The 15,545-nt window shown below is 46.9% G+C and overlaps 1 protein-coding gene across 1 annotated transcript in view; it reads right to left on the reverse strand.

The window, feature by feature from the left end:
- The window catches only part of LOC138569226 (E3 ubiquitin-protein ligase TRIM62-like), a 95,202-nt gene extending 85,793 nt beyond the window's left edge, over nucleotides 1–9,409 (reverse strand). The window contains exon 1 of the mRNA XM_069647020.1: nucleotides 9,246–9,409. Coding sequence (XP_069503121.1) covers nucleotides 9,246–9,363 — 118 coding nt within the window. The 5' untranslated portion in view covers nucleotides 9,364–9,409. The remainder of the gene's footprint in view (nucleotides 1–9,245) is intronic.
- Between the last annotated feature and the right edge of the window lie 6,136 nt (nucleotides 9,410–15,545).

The raw sequence follows: 15,545 nt of genomic DNA on the forward strand, positions 1-15,545 counted from the left end.
AGAGGAGAGGTCAAGGAGAATGAGGACAGAGGGAGTTAGAGTCAAGATTTGCGAGCAGGTCTTCACAGGTGTTCAGAAGAGAAGTTTCCATGTCTATGGATGCTCTATAGCCAGACTGATGGTGTGGAGAGTAAGCTGATCTTTTTCCAGGAGTTTGCTCACGAAAGGAGGTATGGAGATCAGGCGATAGTTTGCCGGAATAGAAGGGTCGGCAGCGGGTGCACAAGAGAATGCTTAAGAAAAGTGGGGAGAACTCCAGTGGCGAAGGAGAGGTTATAGAGGTCTGCCAGGGCTGGAGCAAGAGAGTCGATGTTGTCCTTGATGGTTTTGGAGAGGCAAAGGTCCACCTATTTGGAAGAGGCTTTCATAGACCGGACTTGTCCGGAAACCTCCTCAGGTGAGACAGGGGAGAGGGAGGAGAGAAGAGGTGGCGTGATGGGTGCCCGAAGGGGTCCCAGGAGGTGATGGTGCATGAGTGGGTGCAGAGGAGAGGGAGGACAGGATGTCCTGTGTTTTGTCGGTGAAGTGTGCTGCCACGCCCCCGCAAATGGCCTGTGTGGGTGCAGTAGAGGATGACGCTGCAGTAGGGTTGCAAGGGCGGTGAGTGTGCACAGCAATTTGTTTAAAAAAAAATATGATTCTTATATCAAACTCATGTCTCTGCATGGGGTGCAAACCCAGTAACGAGATGCCTCTGTGTAAAAGCACTCAGAAAAATTGAAAGAAAACCTTGACTGTTGAGCCAGCGGTTTGTGCTGCACTCCCAGTTGCCAAAAAAAATTGCTTTTCTTTACTTGTAAACAATTATAAAGTTGGCCAGCTCCTTACAGACTGAAAAGTTTGGCCGTGTTGTTGGATGCCCCGGAGATGCAGGCTTTTTTCTTGACCTGGATGCAGATTCTATATTGCCTTTGCAGAAGGCAGCAGGCCAGTTTATCAGAGGGTGCACCTGAAGATCCCCATTTCCGTTCTGCTGCCCTGCAATTACGTGGTCAGCCAAATCAAAGTCGTACCATGAGTTGCACTTTTTGGGAGGCTTCTATCAGACCCTCATGACAGGGGCAAGGATGTCGAGCGTATTGGAGATGGAAAGGTGAAAGAGAGGGTGGTGTTAGGGTGGGAGTCAGCAGCAGGAGTAGGTGGAGGCAAAGGCAGCCACAGACTTTTTTCATGGGTCAGAAGACCCTGTAGGTGGGAGGCAGTGCAGTGTGTGCCGATGTTAAAGGAGAAGAAAGCTTCACGTGAGAGGAGAGAAGAGAAGGGAGTGATCAGTCCATGAGAAAGGTAGTGAGAGGAATAGAGAGTGGGATGTCTGGAGATGAGAGCATCCAAGGTACGACCAGTCGTATGCGTCGGACCAGACAGAGGGTATAATGGTGAGAGTGCAGATCGCATAGGTTGCGGAAATCTCCTGAGGAGTCAGGAGAGACAAAACGGACTGGGATCCACCAGCAGGAGGAAAGAAGATGCTAGGTCAGCCCATTCCGAGAAGAGGGTGGACTGGCCCGGCGGCCCATAGAAAGTGGCAGAGTAAGAGATGAGACAGGCGAGAGAGCCTGCAGACCAGGCATTCGAAAGAGGAATAGGCCTGAATGGGGATGGTAGAAACATGGATCCACTCTGGAAAGACTAGGGCAACTCCCCTCCTGGCCGGTTAAGCCTGGGCTCAGAGAGGATCTTGTAGCCTTCAGGGAGAAGTGTGTCAAAACTTGTGACAGTTGTCCTTAAACCAGGTCTCAGTGAGAGCAATCAGGTCCAGGTGTTCAAGGAGGCAGCAGATATCAGAGAAGTGCTTGACCGCAGAGTGAGAGTTAAGTGTGGCAACGTGGAGCAGATTAGGGGACACCAACACCTATGCCCCCCCCTCGATGTGGATCCCACAGTTCCCATCAAGCAGAATCTGGAAGGATTACTCACTAAGGCAGACGGACTGGGATGGATTAAAAAACACAAACAATGAATCCCCATCCCAGAAACCTGATCTTTTATACTTTGCCCAAAATCCACAAAGACCCTATCAAACCACCAGGCAGACCCATCGTAGCTGCCATGGACAGTGTGCTACAGCTTTTGGATTTCTTTCTTCAACATCTAATACAGCAAACACACACCACACATTTTCTACAACTACTCAAGGTGACCTGATATGATCCTAATAACATCCTGTTCACAGTAGCCATCAAAAGCTTGTATACGTCGATAACTCACGATCTTGGATTTGAAGCTATTGAGTGGATGCTCTTGAGGGAGTCAGATATCAAAGTACAGAAATAGTTTATCCTGGTGTTGCTACAATTCATAGCTGAAAATCCATACTTCCAGTACAAGGACAACTTTTATTTACAGGTCTCCAGAACATCCATGGGGGCTACAATTGCCCCCACTTAGGCCAGCTGCTTCATCTTAAAATTTGAAATGGATCATGTACCGACACACCACCTGGAACAAGAATATTCACCTATGGATTAGGTACATAGATGACATTTTGGGCATTTGGTCTGGCACAGAAACAGAACTGAAGAATTTTTTAATTTACCTGAAAGACAGATCTGAGGATTCAATTTACACACACTTCCAAGATGTCAATATCAGAACAGGCACCAATGGATATAATACCGGCCTATTTCGCAAGACCACAGATCGGAATAATCTCCTACACCGTCTTGAGCTTTCATCAGCCTAGTCTTATCCAGAATGTACCCTTCAGTCAATTGCTTAGCGTTAAACCGATAGCGAGTGACCGAGAAGACTACATTATAGAGCACTCAGATGGGTAAAACATTCATGGCACGAGGATATAAGAACACGGATATAGAGGCGGCTACCACTAGGATCGATTTAATGGACTGTGATACACTTGGCAGAGAAGAAGGAAGCCAAAAGTGCACCCCGACTCATATACGTCTCGAAGTTTTCTATGCACAGCAATCACATTAAGAACATTGGGAGATCCTCACGTGACAGAGTGCAACATTTGTTCAAGAAACCACAGTATTTGCATACCAGAGGAGCAGAAATTCTAGGGATAAACTGGTTTCCACTAGACCATCCACCAAAGAGCCAACCACGAAACTGACTGGTACCTTCCCTTGCCTTCATTGCCCTAATTGTGGATTCATCACCAAAAGGCAATACTATAATTCATTCTCGCACAGGCAAGAAAATTAAGCTCAAGAGTTTTGTGACATGTGACAGCAGCAATCTCACCTATGCCATCAAACGTCCATGTGGCCTATACTGCATTGGTAAATCTAAACGAACAGCTAAGATATGATATGTTATTTATAACGCCTCAACCAATCAGCTTCTCGAAATTTGTGTTAACTCAACTATCAGAGACAGCATCTAACCCATCATTGAAGTTAATCAGTTGTACCCACCTCCTATCTTCACCATCGTGGAGCAGATTGCCATTTTTGAAGCACTTACTGGGAGGGGGTGCAGGGGACAGAGGCCCCACCCGTAAGCGGCGTGGCACCAAAGAGATAGAGGCAAGAGAAGGCAAAGGGGTCGCAGGTAGTGCAGGCAAGGGAGCCGGGACGGTAATAGATGGCAAGGGTGCCAGTGAAGGAGTGGCCTCAGAGGGCAAAGGAGTCACAGATGTGCCAACAGTGGGTGGCCAGGGCGCAAGCGTGGGATAGGCTGACAAGGATGTCGGTGCCAAGTGTGCGGGCAAGGGAGCAAGCATAGTAGAAGATGTAAAAGGAGCAATAGTAAGAGCGGCAGTGTGACCAGGTGGAGGCAAGGATGCCGAGGTGTGCCTAGCCGGCAAGGGATCCAGGGAGGCCATAGGTGCAGTTGGCAAGTGTGCCAGTAAGGAGGAAATTTGATAAGGCGAGGGAGGAGCCTATCAAGAAGGAGGTTGGGTTGAGGCCCTTGTACCAAGACAGTACCATTACGATAGGCATTTATGATGACCCTGGAGGTCAAGGAGGAGGCAAGAAGGACCTCCCAACGGGCGCCACCATTGATGTGTGAGGATGAGCAGGGAGAAAGCAGAGCAACCATATGACTAACGCTCACCTAATATCCACGGGGACGCCACTCAGCCGGTCCGGACTTCCGACCACTTCAAACCCTTCCCTGGACTTGCTCAACCAAGCACTGGGCCTGAAACACAGTATTATCAGAGGTCAATTCCCCTATTGGTCTTGCTTGTCTGGCCCCACTTTTCTTACGTGGGTCCCAACCTTCCCCCGGACCTCTCCTCACCTTGTTTTTTTGATGTGGGGCACTCTCCGTCCTGCCTTCGATGCAGGGGTGCATTGGGTGATGCGGGCTGGAGGGTGCCTAGTTGCTTCAGTGGTACGGGCCCGGCGGACGGGGGCTTGCTGCGGTTTCAGCCTGGCCGGTAAGTGGAATGAGTCTTACAAAAGTTCTGATGGCTCTAGTCCCTTTAATACTGTGCCTTTCCTTCCTTAGGTGATGAAGGTCTTGAGGATGGTGATGCGCTGCTGAAGTAAGTAGGAATGCGGAGCGTGATGCTTATTGGCTTCCTTAGCACTAACCAATGTTCGTCTTTTCTGTGTCCTTTTAGGTGCCCCAGTAACCCAGCATGGAAGCGAGCTGAGGAGATGAGCGGCTGTGAGAAAGTGCGATGAGCGGCGCCTCTTAAATGTTTTGCACTAACCTGATGTGTCTTTTCCCCTTTTTCAGATCGGCGGGATGTTCCGGAGCAGAAGTTGTCTGATCGACGGGAGTTCAGCTAAGGATTAAACTCTATTTGCAAATTTGAGAGAGCCAAGTATTGCAGAATGCTTACTAACGTCTTTTCTTTTATTCTTCTCCCCTTTGGTAGAGCGCGGTATGCCGATATGGGGACGACTCTGCCGTAGGAATCCGCAAGACTGGGAAGAGCCGGACAGAAGTTGGATGCTCTTCGAGGTGAGTATTGGCAACAAAGTTCATATTCTTGCTGGTGCGCTGGCGCTGAAGAAAGAAGTGGACCTCTTCAGGAGATCCGAGCACGGTGAGTGTCACGCTGCAGGTGCAGAGAAACGCAAAGCATGTTTCTCAGGCTCGGCGTGGTTTAAATAGTCTGTAGGTATCCCAGGGCTGAGCCACACCCGAAAGACTAGACCGCTCATCCAGTTCAAGGAACTGAATTACATAGGGGCATCCATTGCCCCATAAAACATTGCAAGTCCAATGCTAAGTGGATCTCAGGACTGTGTGTGAGCTTGGTGCCAAAGGCACCAAGTTTGAGTCCAGGTAGGTGTCTGGGGAGATGGGGAGGCCCTTAGGGGCTGACTAGGTGGTGGTGGTGGCCTGGCTCCAGCCTGATATGCCAGGGGGCTGGGGGCAGGAATCGCAACAGCGACGAGTCCATAGGTCGGGGGAAGGAACGACGAAGGGGATGTTGCTAAGAGTCTCTCTGGCAGAAGCCCTGACATAGGTGTCAGCGATAGGAAGGTCTGGGTTGGAGCCAAGGGTCCTTCTTAAGTTTCTTCCTGCCCCGCTTTGTGAGCGGTGAAGGGTAGGAGATAGAGAAACAGTTGGAGAGAAGATAGGAGAAATGGAGAGTGCCATAATGAGCGGGCACAGAGCGTGCTACACTGAGCAGCTGAGGCACACGGGAGGGAGTTAACAGAAGGGTGCACAGGAACACAATAGGAATGGGAAGAAATGGTGTGAGCTAAAGATGGGTGGGGTACAAGGAAGCAAGGGACAGGATGGGAGCACACCTAAATTCGGTTTTTAAACTAAAAGTCACAGTCACTGGTGGGTGAATGAGTCTATATATCTGTATGCATGCTGACGCCTAGCGAGGGGCATTGGAGCATGAACATTTTTTACAAGAGCATGGGATGTTTTTACTGCCATTTTTGGGCATGGAAAGCCAACATGAGTGTTTTTATGGGATGGTGGGGTTGGCCTGGCTGGGTCTTACTCTGGAATGGAATGTTGTACTCGCAGTAAGGGCAAAGCCAACATGAGTGTTTTTACATGGGGAGGGCATGTTTCCTTATTTTGACTTGGCTTTTTATTTGACTGGTGTTAAAGTCAAAGGCCACAAACATTCTTACATGTTAAAAGACATTTATACCGTGCACTGTCACCACCAGAGTGGTCCCCCGGTGCACTGGCGGATCTGAAAAAGTAAGAGGGTAAGGCAGGGTTAGTAGGGTGTAGCAGGATAAAGGTAGAGTGAGGTTTGTGATGTCATGTTGGCAGCTTCAGTTCGGTTAACACCATTCGCTGAGCATGGGTGCGGTTACGGATCAGTAGGCTCCCATGTGCTGTTCTGCAAGATTATGCGTGGTTTGTTTTGTTGTTGCAGTGTAGTGAAGTGCATGCAGTTTGCTGTGCAAGAAAGTGGTTGTGTTTGTTTAGGGTGCGAAGCAGTGGAAGCAGAGAGTTGAGGTTTTTAGCAGGAGGGTTACCTTGTTGTTTCGGACATCCGTGTTAGGTTGTCTGCCCTTGCTGTCTGCTGGAGCGTTCCTTGGTGGCTCATTGGTCTGGTTCTGCGCGAGGCGGCGGCCTCTCTCTGTGATTGTCTAGTGATCTGTAGGCAGGAAGGTGGCAAGGGAACCCCCTCCCCAGGGTGAGATCACCAAGGTTGTTGGTTGCTTTTTGGTTGTCAGTAGGGTCTGCCTGCCATCGCCTCCCTGAGCGCCTAGGATGCGGTTGCCTCCCTCCGAATCCTAAGCGCTCCCTATCCTGTTGGGTGCTAGTTAATGATTAATTTTCCTTCATCTCCGGTTACGGTCCATGTCCCTTGGGCTTTGCTTATTGTAGGGGTTTGGCTTGGGAGAGGGTGAATCCTGGGTCTTCTCCCTCCCAACCTACTTCTTGCCACATGTGTTTGTTTGTGGCGCGTTCCATTTCCATTGGTGTCCGTTAGTTGATTCCGTCTGGTTCTGAGAAGAAGAGCCAGGTTTTGAGTAGTTTCCTGAATTTTAGGTGGTCTTTTGTATTGCGTATTTCTTTCGGAAGGGTGTTCCAAATTTTTGCTGCCAGGTGGGAGAATGAGGATCCCCCAAGTTTTTTTCCCCTTGTGTATGGTTTTGGTTCCAGGCGGATGTCGTTGCTTGAGCTAAGTATTCGGTTTTGGTTCCAGGCAGATGTCGTTGCTTGAGCCGAGTGTTCTTGTCGGTTGGTAAATGGTTTTCTTTTGTGGGAATTCTGCTCCTTGGCTGTGGATTGCTCTGTGCATAATGCACATAATTTGTAGCATTTTTAGCGCTGGGGGGGTGATGTGGTCACTTCGTGATAGTTTAAGGAGGAGTCTACCTGCTACGTTTTGGATACGTTGCAGGTTTCTTCAGCAGGTGTTCCGGCATCCCGAGGTAGAGGCTGTTTGCGGAGTCAATTCTTGACATGACGAGGGCAGTGATCGTTGGTGTTTTAGGAGTCAAGGACAGGAACGGTATGATTCTTTTTATCAAGTGTAGAAGCATTTCTTGATTATTGCATTTACTTGTGGTTCTAATGTTAGCATGTTGTCCATTTGGATTCCAAGGTTTTTAACCATTTTCGATTGTGTGGGTGCTGTTCCTAGTTCTGTGGGTCATATTTACATAAAATGTATCATCCAACCAAAGTTTGTACTCATTTAATGAGCTTTATTTATTTATTGCCAGCTCCCAAACCTGTAAGTATCACAGCGCTCACAACTTGGTGAGCAGGGAAAACACAGAACAGTATAGAGTAAGAGAGGTAACAAGGTGCTAAAGCAATATAAATGGTACATGGTCCATAGAGGAGGGTAGAGATCAGGGAGGTCACTTTGAAGTATGTAAAGCTGAGTTGGTCTTGCTGGGATTTGAACCTGGGAATCACGCTCAGATTATAACAGCATGCGCTCAGCCCACTGAGCTATCTTACCGGCTAGCCAGCAAGGGCATATTTTCTTACTGTGGCATTGCAGTTCATTACTGGTGTTAAGGCCAAAGGCAACAAGTATTCTTACATTGGGGTGGGGGCATTCATGCAGCCTGCAAGGCCATGTTTTTTCACTGTGGCATGACATTTTTTACTGCTGCTAGGGAGCAAATACAACAGGTTGAAAGTTCTATATGGGGAGAGGGGGGATTTGTGTAGCCAGCAATGATACGTTTTCTTACTGTGGCATGGCTTTTTTTTCACTGGCATTACGGCAAAAGGAGAATGTTCTTACATGGGGATACTGGCATGCATTGGCAGAGCCAGCATAAACATGAGTTGTTATAGTATCGTTACTGACATTATGGACAAAGCAAACATGAGTATTTTTCTATGTGGGAATGGTGGCATATAAAAAGGTGCACCGTGTACATGTGTGAGCACAATCAATATGAAAATACTTTTTACACTTGCAGAGTACTGGCATATAGTGGGCAAAGGCATTATGAAAAGGCGTTTGAAAATGCTCCTGTGCATTGTTGGTGGCTTGGCATCTAACAGACTTTACAATCGGTTTTATAGGGTAAGACATAAACTGTGTGGCTTTTCACCTAATTTGTCACAGAAAGTGTAATGAAAATGCACTATTTTAACCTATTATTTAAAAACATTCCTCAAGGGGACAACTCCCCCCCCTTCATTAGTTCGCCCTCCCTCCATCACTACTCTGTCACTCCTGTGCATTTGTCTGGGGGCAGAACAAGTGCCCTTCTGCAGGCTCTTCTTAGTGTAGGCCCTACTACATTAGCTCTAGGCCCCACTTGTTATAGAATCATAGCTACGCCTCTGGTGAATTGGAGTGAAAATTGACCTAATTGGCCAACAGAAAGCGTAATAACTACTCAGCCACCTAGGCTTGGCGATAGAAATGGAGAGTGGGGGGCAATCAGTAGCGCAATATGTTTAATGTCTGGTCTCACTAACAGTTTTCAAAACTGCCATCCAGAGTCCCCCCCCCCAAAATGTTGAGGCTTGCTCCGCCCCTGCCTGTGATACACTCGAAATTTGAATCATGTTAACGTATTCAACAGACTGATTTACTCAACAGACAGTAATGTACAGCTTCGTGTGCAAACAGCATGGTTTGTGAATTGTGTCGCTAAAAAAAATATATACTATCATAGGGTAGGTGGGGGGGGAATGCTCAGGCTGACTTATAAACACAAGACCGGTAGTTTCCAAAAGAAAAACATTTTTTGGAAGGCCACGGTTTAACAAAGCGCCCTTTCTATTGTTCAAGGGAAACAATAATTCGTGCACGGTTTATCTCTCACTGCTCGCAGAAGGACTGAAGCAGCGCTGTCTGTGCCGCGTGGCTGAACCTTGTCTGGTTGTCGGGAGGGGAGGGACACCCTACTCACCTGTAGCAGCAGCCGCAGCTCTCCCCCCTTCTGCTGGCTGGGGGGGAGGCTGTGCCCGCCTGCTGAACCCCTGGCTCTCGAGCCGGCCTTGCAGATACACAGTACGCGTGGAGGCCATCTTGTGGTACCTTAACTGAAGAGCGGTGCAGGCAATATGAACAAGGAGGGCGGCAGCGTTACCGTTAGTTGCAGGCAAACACGATGTGCAGCAGGTGCGCCAAACAAGCTTACCCGTAAAAAGAAAGCTCACGCTAAAAAAAAAAAAAAGCCCGAACCGAGCACAAACACACACAATGACGGAAAAGAGTTGCCAAACATAGTGCGCCTGGAAATATATGTTCAACGTGCAAACACACTCATTACACATCAAGAAGCTGCATGTCTGTGCTGAATTACACACATCTCATTTCAAACTAGTGCACCTGCTCCAGCCCAGCTTTTTTCTTTGCATAATGGAATTTACAATGGATAAGAAATGCAAATTGCAGAAAGGAAAAATGTTAAACCAGCACTGGAAGCATAAGTCCCACCCACATTATGGCAACAGTTGAAAGCTCTCCCTGTATCAAGAAACCTCTACAAGAAGGTGACGTTGAAACCCAAACTCTGGTGGGGTGTGTCTACATCTTACAAGTACTTCAACCCAAAAGGAAGTTAGTAGAAATGACACTGTGTCCCACATCAAGTGTGAAATGATCTGCCAGTCCTGGCTTTTGGGCACACGTGACATAATAAAGAATTCTGGTACTTTTAGATTTGTATTTATGCACACCGGAAGGCAAAATGCCATCCACCACATGCACTGCTAAAGGGAGGGCTTGCTGGACATTGTAATTGAAGAAAAGATGCATATCCCATGTGTCCCATCTTCTTGAGGGGCAGAATGGGTTTCAGTGTATTGACTATGATCCAGGTTCAGTCTGCTCTATTTGTACAGCAGAGGTATTTTCCTCACAGTGTTCTGTTGCAGATGCTACAAATTTGTGAACAATCTGAAGCAGTTGGATACAGATCGCTGGCAGTTTCATATGCAGCTGAGAGGTTTCAGTATAACCGAGGACTAATGGGGTTTAGTTGTGTTGGAGAAGCCTGTATTTCTTGCTGTTGTTGTTTCATGCTATCTCCTCTGGGTTAGTGGACTTTGGTTACGTGGGGTTGATCATGGGTAAATGTTCGGTTGAGGCCTGCAAAACATTGCTTTTGTTGGTGTTTATGTTGTCGCTCCCTGGGGGCCCATGATAGGAAGTGGATCAGCTTTTGCCTCGGTGCAGGGAGGTTTCGCACGTTGACCCGCTGTTTCATATGAGACTGAAGGGAGCAGGATGTACGGGCTTGTTTATGGTTTGTTATAACATGTTTTTCCTTTAAAGGGGGAAATGTGGATTTGTGGGTGCAGGGCAAGAAAACATGAGTCTGGGGCAAGATGCATTGCTTTGTATACATTGGGGGACATTTGTGGACAGGATCTTTCATTTGTTTCTTTTCAATCTGGAAATGTTTTCGTGTTTGTGATGTAGTTATGTTTGGTGGTGTATATTTTCCGGTTATGTGTTGGCAATTCCTGCCCATTCTTAACCAGACGTCAGACCCGGGACACGGATTTGTAAGGCTGTAAGTTGTGATGCCTCCATCTGTCATGTTTTCGGTGTGCCTGCATACTGTGTGTTGTATGGGTGGTGGCGGTTGACTGTTGGTTACAGTCAGGGTGTTTAGGGACCATGTGAGGTGCATTGGGTTATTGACTTTTAGTTACAGTTGGGGAGCGTGGTGTTAGTGACTGTTGGTTACATTTGCGATGTGTAAGCACTGTGTGAGGTGAATTGTGTTATTGACTGTTGGTTACAGTCGCAGTGTTCAAGGACCGTCGGAGGTGCATGGTATTTTAATTTTGGTGTTATCAACAAGGTTAAAGTTGTGGTGTTTAAGGACCATGTGCGGTGCATAGTATTTTTCAGCTATTTTCAACTGTTGGTTACAGTTGTGGTTGGTCAGTGTCATTTGAGGTGCATGGTGTGTTTTTTTTATTTTTTATTCCTTTAAGGTGGTAGAGGAGTTGGGTTAGCATTTCCATTGTAGCATGCGTAACATTTTCACTGTAACATGTTCAGGTATAGCTCTCTCTGCATCCTGTTCACTCTTGGAGTGGGTTTTGCCTTGGTTCAGTGTAGCCTCGTTGGTTTTGTTCCTATCATTCCAGGGGCTCTTTATTTCCCAGTGCTTCCACATTTTGTGGTGGCTCATTGGTAGGGTCCCTATTTCTTCTGCTTTGGTACGCATCAGATGGAAAGAATGGGCGTTCGGTTCGCATTTCCATTGTAGCATGCACAGCATGTTCAGCTATAGTTCTCTCTGCATGGTGTTCACTCTCGGAGTGGGTTTTGCCTTGGTTCAGTGTAGCCTTGTTGGTTTTGTTCCTATCTTTCCAGGGGCTCGTTATTTCCTAGTATTTCCACGTTTTGTGTGGGCTCATTGGTTGTATACTAATTGACCTTTTCACAGTTGACCTTGGGAGACTTGACCTCGGGAAAATTAACCTAATTTAGAAGGTCAATTAGGACATATATGCGGGGCAACCCTCTGCAACCTCCCACCCAATCCAAAACTTCCCGCAACCCCCCACCCAATTCCCTTATATTATTTATAATCCAAAACCAACCCAATACATATATAAAATAACTAAAACAATATAAAGATCAATTGTGCAGAAGGTCATTTAGGACCACTATAATTGGGTCAATTGTGCAAAAGCTCAATTGTAAAAGGTCAATTTGGATAATACCGGCTCATTGATAGGGTCTCAATTTCTTCTGCTTTGGTATGCATCGGGATGGAAAGTATGTTTGATGTTCTTAATTGGTCTTCTTGCTAGCCACACATGGATTGTGCGAGAAGTCAGCTTGGTTTAAGTAGTGGGTACATTCCTTTTGTGATCATTAGGGAGGGAGAGGTGTTGTAGTTAGCTCAAGGTGCTGTGTGCAGAATGTTATTATGTCACTTGGAATGTTGGTGGGTGACTGCGATCTCTGGGTTCCAGGAGTGGCAATTTAATCTGTAAACTGGCTGGTGTGGATATGCCAGTGTTTGTGTCCTGATATCTTTCCAACAGTCATGGAATAAAATTACCTACCAACTTACCTAATGTCTCTGGCATAGTATGTGGCAGGAAGAACCCTGGATCTTTTCGCAAAGCTCTCAAATCACAGGCTTTGCGCAGGTATCCCATGCATTGGAAATGGTTCAATCACCCGTCAAGCCCCTTACCCACCCATGTAATCCAATGGGCTCTCATCCACTCAAACCAAAATCGCCTGCTTTCTCCTGCCCTGTGGCTCCATAAGGTTGAGAGGTGTGTGAGTACCATTGACGTCCGTAAAAAAACAGCAGTAACTGTTAAAGAAATAAAAAGTGTGTTATCATTGAAGAGACCTGAGCGATAGAAGAATTTCGAGTGATAGAGAGCATGGGAATAAAATAAATAAATAAAATAAAATAAATAAAAATAAATGGGAAAGAAATGTCAGAGAAGTGGTAAGTGGGTTTCTAATGATGTTTGTTTGGTGGACACCAAGGCACAGCCCAATATTGAGATTTTCAAATAGATACACATTTCTTTCTCACAAAAGGCTGCTAGCAATCAAGCAGAGAGTCTTGCCTTTCCGTTTTGAAGGGGAGATCAACTGTTAAATTACGGGCCATAGCTGTCATGCAGCGTGCCTGCTGGAGGTTGTTGCCGCGTTGGAGGTTGCTCCACCGGCCGCGCCACCATTGAAGGTTCCGTCACGTTTTCTCCAACGTGAGGTACCGGTCTAGAGTTTTCCAATATGGCCGCCAAAGGAGGTACTTCTACGCTTCCGGGGCTCTGCGCGTTACAACCGTCTGGCGTCCTCCCTCCTTTTGGTTAAAGCGCTTGTTTTTCCTGCTTTCGCTTCATACCGAAACTCTGTCTTCTTCTGTCTTTCCGGGCAGCTCCTCCCGTTTCGCTTCTGGATCTCCTGTACTCTGCTCCTCGAGGCTATTTCCCTCTCTCCTTTCTTTTCCGTTCGGTGTCTTTTCTCCGTTTCTTCCTTACTTGCCTTCTGTTCTTGCTCTGCCTCTGCCCTCTACTGCATGGGACCTTTTTTCTACTGCAGCTCTCCTATCGGGTGTCTCATTACCGACACTGCTGTTGCCACATTTGCCCCACGGGCTGTGTTACTTTCAGCATACTCAGCTATACCTTATTGACAGGTGTTCCTTACTTTCCATTGGCTTGCCACATACCAGAATCTGTGCAAGGAATACCCCCAGCATAGTCGCCACAGAGACTGGACTTCTCCATCACGTCGGCTGCTACAAAAGGTTTTTTTTTTTTAGCCTTTGGGCTTTTTTCCCCTTATACTTGGCTTTCCTCGGGATAGGAGTCACAGGTCTGCAGTTTACAGGCAGCCACTGTGGCTTCTCCCCGAGGAAGGCATATTCCTCCAAAGAAAGAAAAGGATTACCTCAGCCGAAGCCATCTACATCACGCTGATTCTGAGACAAGTAGCTCAGGTGAGGAGAGTGTTGAGGGGAAGGAGCTGGAGAAAGAATGTGGATTGGATAATAGCAGCTATGATAAAGTGAACTAGGACTGGAAGAGAGGCCAGTGGGTGACTGAATAAGTGACTCTCACTCCTTGCACCAATTAACCTCTATGCCAGTGGTCTGCAACATGCGGCTCTCCAGGTGTTTTGAACTACAGCCCCCATTATCTCTCACCACTGACTATGCTGTATAGGGCTGATCAGAGTTGCAATCCAACACTTCTAGAGACACCAACTTTGCAGGCCCATGCTCTAGAGTGTAGTGCTGGTCAGGGTGGACTGTCAAGAGTCCAAGAAGATGGCTGGTAAGGTGTCTCTCCTTCTATAACAACACATTGGGGAGAACCCTATCACCATTGAAACAAATTCGTTTTTCCATAGACCCCAACTCATGCCATGTTGGATTCTCCCTTGGTTTGTGGGTGAGTGCACACCACAGTGCAGGGCCTAGAGATGTTGCTGCTCTAACCATATAAGTTCAAGTGCACTCCAAATAACCCATCAAATGGGTGGAACCAGAGAGACTGCGCCTTGTGCGTGACAGTTCTGGCACCATCCGATCCTCCTCCAGTCTCAGGTGTCCTCCTAGAAAAGCAGTGGTGACTTCCGGGATCATGTGGGACCTGAAGCAGCAGGACCCTTCTCAGCTAGCACCATCAATCATTGACGCCATGACAGCAAAGCTGACCTACTTTGCAGCATAGATTGCAGCTCAGCCCCACTGCAAAGCAGGGGGCGGGGGTGATGCGGGGTGGTGAGGGCGTCAAGTCCACTGGGAAGATTCAGGGTTCCCAAAAGGGGGAAGATGCTACATGTACAATGGGGGACCGAACTGGCAGCCTTACTGTTTATTTGTCTTCGGCACTCTGTAATTAGCTAAGGATTGTCATGGTAACTGTGGAATGTCTTGGTATTCAGAGGTGAGATGGGCACTTTGGAATCAGAATGCCAACACCCCGCAAAATTTCCAGTATCTCAATCAAACTGCTTGCCCTTCCAACAAAAGAAGAATTAACTACACAAGATAACTGCTGGCCGAGGATCGCTCCGGGGCAGTGCGCTCGCCTTGGAAGCAAGACGATGCAAAGCAACACAGGTTCGATTCCCGGGTCCGCGCTTAATTATAAATAACCAATTACAATAAGTAAATGCTTTTTCTTAAAATGTCTTAAAGCTATTTATCCCGCGTCCATGACTCCTATTTCATTTTTAGTATGGAGCTGTACCCTTTATTCACATCATCATCAAGCTGCATACCGGAGTCAATGGTCAGTAAACAAAATATGATTATCAGAAGGTTCATAGTCAAAACATCGAAAAACGGAAGGTCGAAAGTCAAAATATTTATCAGAATTTTTTTTATCACGTTTTTTATTCGAAATGGGGGGTTCCCCCTAACCCCCTTTTTAATTTAATTTTTTTCACCTTTTTTTACATACAAGAGCCAAAAAAGAAATATAAATAAAAAAATAAATTATTCGACTTTTTTTCGAGGTTTTTTTTCGACTTTTTTGTCTTTCGACATTTTTTTTCGATATTTTGACTGCACGCCTTACCAGAAGGCTTACTTTTAGATGGTGCTGTTATGTCTATAACTAAAACCCAGAGGAGAGTGTACAGAGTTCTCAGGATTCCCCATGGTAGGTGTGATATGATCAGCTAGTGCTGGCATTCAAGTTTCAATCTCCTTTGATCCTGATACTTGCAGAACCGCACAATTCGGGCAGGGGGCCAACTT

Source organism: Ambystoma mexicanum, chromosome 2q, assembly GCF_040938575.1.
Source record: "Ambystoma mexicanum isolate Mex_15411 chromosome 2q, UKY_AmexF1_1, whole genome shotgun sequence".
Classification (NCBI taxonomy): Eukaryota; Metazoa; Chordata; class Amphibia; order Caudata; family Ambystomatidae; genus Ambystoma; species Ambystoma mexicanum.